Consider the following 8406-nt stretch of genomic DNA (forward strand, 5'->3'; position numbering starts at 1 on the left):
CCGCTCAAACAGAGACCTTCAACCTAGCCTTCCTGCGCACTCTTGGCGAGGTGCTAGGGGGACTGGGCAGCCGACGTGGCCCGTCTCCTCCTTGTCCAACTTAAAATAACCTTAATAGTTATTGTACATATTATATATTTTTTTTCTAGTTACTTTTTAAATGTGTACTTTCTTGTTTATTTATGTTCTTTAAAATGTTCATTTTATTTGTACAATGCCATGTATAGTTATGCTGGCTGCAATACAGTTTTTAATTTTTAATTTGTATTGTTTAATGGCATGCCTTTTTGATACACCATTTTTTTTTTTGTATACTGCCATCATTAAAGTACTTCTTTGACTTATCTTATCTCTTGTTGATAATGAATGGCACCCAACAGAAAAAAATCAGATTCACATAATCTTTATTTAGAGAAGATATAAACATACATGAATTTATAAAGGAATAACAAACACCATCAGTTAGGAAAAAGCCCCTTATTTTTAAGAGATTTAAAGCAAGAAATTGAGTTTGCTAGCTTGAGGTCCTCCTCTAAAACATTATTACATGTTTATTTTGTAATAGTATTAAGAATACATGATAAATATATAATACATGTAGAAATTTCTCAATTGTAATACCCTCGTTCTACTAGACTCAAACACATTCCTTATATATTTCAAAGACGAGAGAACAAAAGAAACCTATAACCCATTCAAGCAAGCTTTTAACATGTCTAGAAGAAAGATTGAGGTTATATTTTAATATATTTTATATTGTGGATACTTTAGCCTCCATCCAAGTTTACATTGTCCACACTATTTTACACTTGCATTTATGAATATAGTTTTGCTGTGTTTTACACTTTAGTATTTATGTTTATAGTTAGCTTTGATATTTGCTTAATTGATTAGAAAGATTTTCTTTTCATGATCTGATATTTCATCAAATGTTATTATGGGGCAGTACTTACTGGTGCTTGAATTTCAAATATTCAATTCAGATAATATTTGTTTAAAACATTTGACAAACACATGTATATGAAAAAAAAAAGGATTTATTTATGTTCAATACAATGAATACAATACAATGCATATTTAGATATTCAGGTAGCGCATCAAACCCTCTCTGATGTCAGTGCCCTCCTCCTCTGCACCTTGAGCCGCTGCTACCCCAGGCTCTGCGGCTGCTGGTGCATTCCACCCATCATCATAGCTAGTGCTGCGTACCGGTACGCCGAACCGGTACTGGACTTGTAAAAAGTTTCGGTTCAAGTCCGGTTAAAACCGGAACGTTGGGAACCGGTACTTGGACTCGCAAAAAAACTACCACTTACGTATATTCTGGTTTCTGTGGTTATTTAAACATTCCCTGATAAACGTTATTCAGCGTCAATAAATGAGTGCTAATCCCAGTGTGCTCAGTGTACAACATCACATGTCATTTCACCTTCGATTCACGGTTTGAAAACGTAGCATTTCGCCACATGCTAATGATAACCGGAAGTGAAGACTTTTCAGAATAAAAGTATTAAGTTAATAGTGTGAACTTCCGGTTTTTTCAGAATAAAATTGATTTAAATTAAATAGTGTATTTAATTCAAAATTACGCCATATCAACATTGATTTTAATTTCTAACAGTATGTATGTACATCACTATGTATGTAGTATGTACTGTATAATGTACACATGTAGAGTTGTAGAAAAGACATGGTGTACAGACAGTACAGTACACTCTGACTGTACAGTCACTACAGTGTATACTGTATAGTAGGTGTGTAACAGTGTAATGCGTATGGTCTACTCTACACTCTACCTTTCAGCAACGCTTTAGGGATTTAGGCTCAGTCAGCTCAGGGACTGTTTGGTTACTTTAGTTTGGTAAATGAAATAAATGTTTGCACTTTGTAGTAGTTCACTGTAGTTGCTGTCATAAGTCATTTGTAGACTAAGTGGCAAAAAATATTTTTTTTACATTTGTACTTTGTAGATAAATGTAGACACAAGTTGGAAGGGAGCACAATACACCTGACGAGTTTGAATTTGAGTTGATTATGAGTTAATTTTCAATTGATAATTAGCTCACAATAAGTTCACTTTAGTTACTCACACAACTTGACACAAGCCATGGGTTCAGGTCCGGACTTATAAGTCCGGACCTGAACCTGAACCTCTGGACTTGAGTCCGGACCTGAACCTGAATGTGAGTCCAGGTACGCAGCACTAATCATAGCCCTCTCCATGACTCTCGCAGAGGTTATGCAGAGCACAGCATGTCAGCACCATGGATTTCACAAGTTTCACATCACAGTCATTTCTTTTCATGAGGCAACGCCACCTTCCCTTCAGTCTACCAAATGCGTTCTCAACCACAACCCGTGCGCTGCAAATGTTCTTGTTGTATACCACATGTTCTGCTGTCAGCCGTCCAGTGTCTGGGAAGGGTTTTAAGAGCCAGCTTTGCAAGGGATAGGCATTGTCTCCAAGCATGTAATAGCCAGCATTCACCCCACCAATGTCCCTGGTGCAAGGTGGAAAGTAGTTGCCACGACTGGCTAACTCCCACGATGAGGACAGCCTCAAAACCCGAGCGTCATGCATGCTCCCAGGCATTCCTGCAAACACATTCCAGAAATGTCCCTTTCCATCTACAACTCCTTGAAGGATGATGGAGTGCCAGCCTTTCCGGTTGAAATAGTCACAGTGGTATTCCTGTGGTGCCAAGATGGGTATGTGTGATCCATCAATAGCACCTACGCACTGAGGGAGCCCCCACCTGTTCTCAGTGTAGGCAGCCATTTCTGCAAACTTCTGCCGGTCTGGTGAACGAATTAGTTCCGGTACTAACAACGCCTCTGCAGCAGCACAGAAGTCTCGCACACACCGGCACACAGTGGTGTTGCTCACTCCGAAAAGATGTCCAATGCTTCTGTACTCTGAGCCGGTAGCAAGCTTCCACAGTGCGATGGCCACTCTCTTCTTTAGAAGTATACACACGCGGAATGTTGTGTCCCGTCTCTCCATCGCTGGCCGCAGTTTGTTGCACAGGTAGGTGTATGTTTCCTCAGACATCCTGAAGTTATCCACCCACTGAGTGTGTGTGAAAGATGGAACAATCACAGACCACCACTCGGTAGCTCGGTCGAGCATCCAAACACATGGTCTGCGGCGACGTAACTTCTGAAATACACACACAAAAGCATACATATTTTAATACGTAAAAGTGGTAACTACAATTAATTAAATATTTGAAACACTTTGGTCGTATTGTGAGCGTGAGCCTAAACACATGGCTAGTTAGCGAACGTTAGCTTACCGAGTAGTAAGTCCTGTTGTAGTCTCTGCAGCGTTGTAGGACTTCCACAACTCTCTCGTCAGCTTCTTCTGCATCTCGTCTTGCTATACGCAGCCTACTTTGAAACATCACTTTCATGCTTGCTGTGATCACTTTCCTGCTTGCTGTGATCACTTTCCTGCTTGCTGTGATCACTTTCCTTCTTGCTGTGATCACTTTCCTGCTTGCTGTGATCACTTTCCTTCTTGCTGTGATCACTTTCCTTCTTGCTGTGATAACAAGCCACACACCAAGAAACAAGTAAACGATCGCTTCCACATCCTCCATTGTTTGTGTGTGTTTTGTGAGTTGTGTCGCATTGAAGATGACGCCACTGCAGTTTTACTCAGCGTCGCTCCGCCCAAAAAGCTGATCGCCCCGCCTACACTGCGTTGCTACCCCAGGTCCTAAACTGTAATGGAAATGCGCCACGGCCTCGGCCGGCCAGCGAGGCAGCCCGAGGCCTGAGCAAGGACGCTTACGGCCCGTACACACTACAGGCGTCAGAAAAGCTTGAAGCTGGGCGTGTCTGAGGCTTGGCGCTTTCTCGCGCCCAAGGCGACCAACAACCAATCAGGAATCTCCCGCCCGCCCCCGGCATACAAAGCAAAAAAAAGCCCGGCTCTTCTTTACTATTGCCAAAATGGATGCCGGTTTTGTAGCAACGGTAGCGTTGGTTTATTCAATGTCTCGCAGGAGGCCACGTATAGTGCGTCGCTGTTGGGTACATCCGATACTCAGAAAACGTCTGCAACGGGGGAATACCACGTTCTTGTCCAAGAGATCCGCCTGGATGGTGGACTGTTTCAGCAGGATGAGCAAAGACGCGTTCGACGAGTTGCTCGGAAAAGTCGGTCCACTGATTGCAAAGGCAGACACCCGTATGCGTTTGTCAATCGAACCCGCCGAGCGACTCGCCATCTGCCTACGGTACGTTTTGTGTATTTCTACTTCTTTAATATGACTCTGTATATAAAGAGAGAGAATGCATGCCATGGATGAATGAAGTCTGTGATTTAGTTCAGATGAATGACATTAATTAAGATAGCTAGGTAAACGCAGTATTGCTCCCCTGTGTGTGTGTGCGTGTGTGTGTGTGTGTGTGTGTGTGTGTGTGTGTGTGTGTGTGTGTGTGTGTGTGTGTGTGTGTGTGTGTGTGTGTGTGTGTGTGTGTGTGTGTGTGTGTGTGTGTGTGTGTGTGCGAGAGCGTGTGTGTGTGTGTGTGTGTGTGTGTGTGTGTGTGTGTGTGTGTGTGTGTGTGTGTGTGTGTGTGTGTGTGTGTGTGTGTGTGTGTGTGTGTGTGTGTGTGTGTAATTGTGTGTCTGTGATATGTTGGTGTGTGTGTGTCTGCCTGTGGTGTAATTGTGTGTGTCTGTGGTGTGTGTGTCTGTCTGTGATGTGTGTGTGTGTGTGTCTGCCTGTGGTGTAATTGTGTGTCTGTGATGTGTCTGTGGTATGTTGATGTGTCTGTGATGTGTGTGTGTCTGCCTGTGGTGTAATTGTGTGTCTGTGGTATGTTGGTGTGTGTCTGTGGTATGTTGGTGTGTCTGTGTGTGTGTCTGCGGTGTGTGTGTCTGTCTGTGATGTGTGTGTGTGTCTGCCTGTGGTGTAATTGTGTGTCTGTGGTGTGTGTGTGTGTGTGTGTGTGTGTGTGTGTGTGTGTGTGTGTGTGTGTGTGTGTGTGTGTGTGTGTGTGTGTGTCTGTGTGTGTGTGTGTGTGGTGTGTGTGTGTGTGTGTGTGTGTGTGTGTGTGTGTGTGTGTGTGTGTGTGTGTGTGTGTGTGTGTGTGTGTGTGTCTGCCTGTGGTGTAATTGTGTGTCTGTGGTATGTTGGTGTGTCTGTGATGGGTGTGTGTCTGCCTGTGGTATGTTGGTGTGTCTGTGGTATGTTGGTGTGTGTGTCTGTGGTATGTTGGTGTGTCTGTGTGTGTCTGCAGTGTGTTGGTGTGTGTGTGTGTGTGTGTGTGTGTGTGTGTGTGTGTGTGTGTGTGTGTGTGTGTGTGTGTGTGTGTGTGTGTGTGTGTGTGTGTGTGTGTGTGGTGTGTGTGTGTGTGTGTGTGTGTGTGTGTGTGTGTGTGTGTGTGTGTGTGTGTGTGTGTGTGTGTCTCTCTGTGGTGTCTGTGATGTGTGTGTGTGTCTGTGGTGTGTGTGTCTGCGTGGCGTATAACTTTTTTTTTTTTTTAAATCATGTATATTACTTTTTTCTCAGGTACCTGGCAACCGGTGACTCGTACAGGACCATAGCATTCAGCTATCGGGTCGGGCATACAACAGTGGCTGTCATCGTCAAGGAGGTTGCGGGTGCCATCTGGACCGCGCTGGTCGAGGAGACCATGCCGGTACCACAGACGGAGGACTGGAGAGCCATCGCTGCTGGGTTCCAGGAGCGCTGGAACTTTCCAAATTGCGTTGGTGCCATTGATGGGAAGCACGTGGTGATCCAGGCTCCGGCACATTCTGGGTCCCTGTACTTCAACTACAAGTCCACCCACTCCTTGGTACTACTGGCTGTCGTGGATGCCCAGTACCTCTTCAGGGTAGTGGATGTCGGAGGTTTTGGAAGGAGCAGCGACGGTGGGAGCCTGCGGAATTCCGCTTTTGGAGAGAGCCTCCGAGATGGCAGTCTGCAGCTACCACCTGACACCGTCACCCCAGGAGCAGAGCGGCTCGGCCTTCTTCCCCATGTGTTTGTGGGGATGAGGCTTTTCCGCTGCTGGACAACCTGCTGCGTCCGTTCCCTGGACGTCAGCTCACAGGAGGCTGTTCAACTACCGCCTCGGCCAGGTTGGTGGTTGAATGTGCGTTTGGCATCCTCTCATCTCAGTGGAGAATGTTCCGGCGTGTCATCACCACCAGCCCGGAGGTAACAGAGTTGTGTGTGAAGACCGCCTGTGTGTTGCACAACTTCCTCCGCAGGAAGACAATAGGAAGGTCATCATGCACACCTGTCGTCGCAAAGTCGAGTGATGAAGCTCCAACCCTGCGCGATGCACCTATGATGGGCTCAAACAACGCCACACGCCGATCCATCCAACTGCGGGAGACCTTCTGCTCCTATCTGAATGAGGAGGGTGTAGTGTCATGGCAGCAGAACGTGGTGTAGGTCCTATCTGAATGAGGAGGGTGTCGTGTCATGGCAGCATAACGTGGTGTAGGGTCACCACGGCTCCTCCAAACCAAAAGCTCTTTTAAGAGCTACCCATTTTCTTTAAAGAGCAAATGTTCCAAATGAGCCATTTTAAAATCAAACATTGCTAATAAACATGTTTCTTGAATTGATATTATTATATTATGATATGACTAACAACCTTTTTCTTTCAGCCCTGTTTTTACTGATAAACCAGTGAACCACTCATAATTTCAATATGTTTTCACATGACCAATTACAGAAGAAAGCACATTATATATACCGACATACATGAAGCTTCTGGTATGTTGCAACTGACAAACCACATGAACAAGTGAAGACACAGTATAGCCATAACATACTTGAAATAATGTTTTATTTGGTGAATTTGAGTGAAGTGTGTGTGATGAGTGTACATTTTTGAGTATGTGTGAAAAAATGATACATTGTTCTCCTGGTCCACCTCAAAAATGAGCTGGTGTACCCCGAGGCGGACTCTTGCCCTCTGTGCCTTTGTCATCTGCCTCATGGTGGGCAAGAGGCTCTTGAAGAATTGAAAGTCCTCCTCCACCACTGGTGGGGTTGGCTGGGCAATTGGTCACAGCAGACAGCAGACTTCTTTCATGTTTTCTTGCAGACGTTCTCTAATGAAATGAAATGAAATAATAAAGTTAATAAATAATAAAGTGAATTTCTTTAATTTACTAAATTATTCCTCCATTAATGAATGCTATTTTTATGCTACATTCCATGCTGGTTAAATATACTGTCTATGCTTGATAGCTGTGAATCAAATCAAGTTTTATTTATATAGCACATTTATAAACGATTTTTGGTCGAGCCAAAGTGCTGTACATATAATAAAATTAGCCTACAGTAGAGACACTTTACAGCAAATACAACAACACAGATTGTTCAGAATATCAGTATGAGAAAAACGACACCCTCTGCATGTATTATGTTATATATTATGCTTATACTTATATTATATATACTATTTTTTTATTATTATATTAATATATATTATATGTTATCCTACATTACTAGCTGGCTAAATATACTGTCTATGCTTGATAGCTGTGCATGTATTATATGTTATGTTATATATTATGCTTATACTTATTATAATATTTTTTATATAATATTGTAGTGCCGAGAGATATGGGAGTCGGAGGCGATGCATCGAAGGTGGTCACCACAGTAGTTATACAAATGCCATGTTCGTCTCATGAGTATGCATGGAATGTGACAGGTCGCCCCGCCCCTTTGTGCTTTTTTTTTTGACCGGAAGTCCCGCCCGTTTTGGCCGGAAGTCCCGCCTCTTTTGACCGGAAGTCCCGCCCTTTTTGACAGGAAGTCCCGCCCTGCTTGACCGGAAGTCCCACCTCTTTTAACCGGAAGTCCCGCCCCGTTCGACCGGAAGTCCCGCCCCATTCGACCGGATGTCCCGCCCCCACTTCCGGCGGATGTCCCGCCCCGCTTCCGGTTTACAAAATAAAATAAAAATTAAAAAAATGAGAAAAATAAAATGCCATTGTTTCAATCAATTAGTATGCATAGGATATATGTCCCGCCTCCTAACCACTTCCTGTGTGGTTAATCCTGTATACAGTATTGAATGTAACTTACAAATACTTGCAAATAACATGAAATTAATCAAAAGTAAAGCATCTAAAAAAAAAAAACATATATTTAAAAGTCAGCCTCTCTGTTTTTGCGAACATTCCGAGACATGTCAGGACATGAGGGGAGAAAACATATGGTGGCCGAGGGGAGGGGGAACACACACACACACACACACACACACACACACACACACACACACACTTTCCCCACCCCTCACCCCTCTCCCTTTAGAGGCTGTTTAAATAAAAAGCCAGCGTCTTTGGTCACTCTTCAATATTTTTCAAGTCGAGAGAAAATGGCCAAGAGACGTCTTGATATGAGTTTAATCAGCGAGACACCG

At 43.8% G+C, this 8406-nt stretch overlaps 1 protein-coding gene across 1 annotated transcript; it reads right to left on the reverse strand.

Annotated features, from left to right (window-relative positions):
* Positions 1–2203: 2203 nt before the first annotated feature.
* On the reverse strand, positions 2204–3052 carry LOC139434396 (uncharacterized). Its single transcript, XM_071204259.1, has one exon. The coding sequence runs from the start codon at positions 3050–3052 to the stop codon at positions 2204–2206; it is 849 nt and encodes a 282-aa protein (XP_071060360.1).
* Between the last annotated feature and the right edge of the window lie 5354 nt (positions 3053–8406).

This window comes from Pseudochaenichthys georgianus, chromosome 9 (assembly GCF_902827115.2).
Source record: "Pseudochaenichthys georgianus chromosome 9, fPseGeo1.2, whole genome shotgun sequence".
NCBI lineage: Eukaryota > Metazoa > Chordata > Actinopteri > Perciformes > Channichthyidae > Pseudochaenichthys > Pseudochaenichthys georgianus.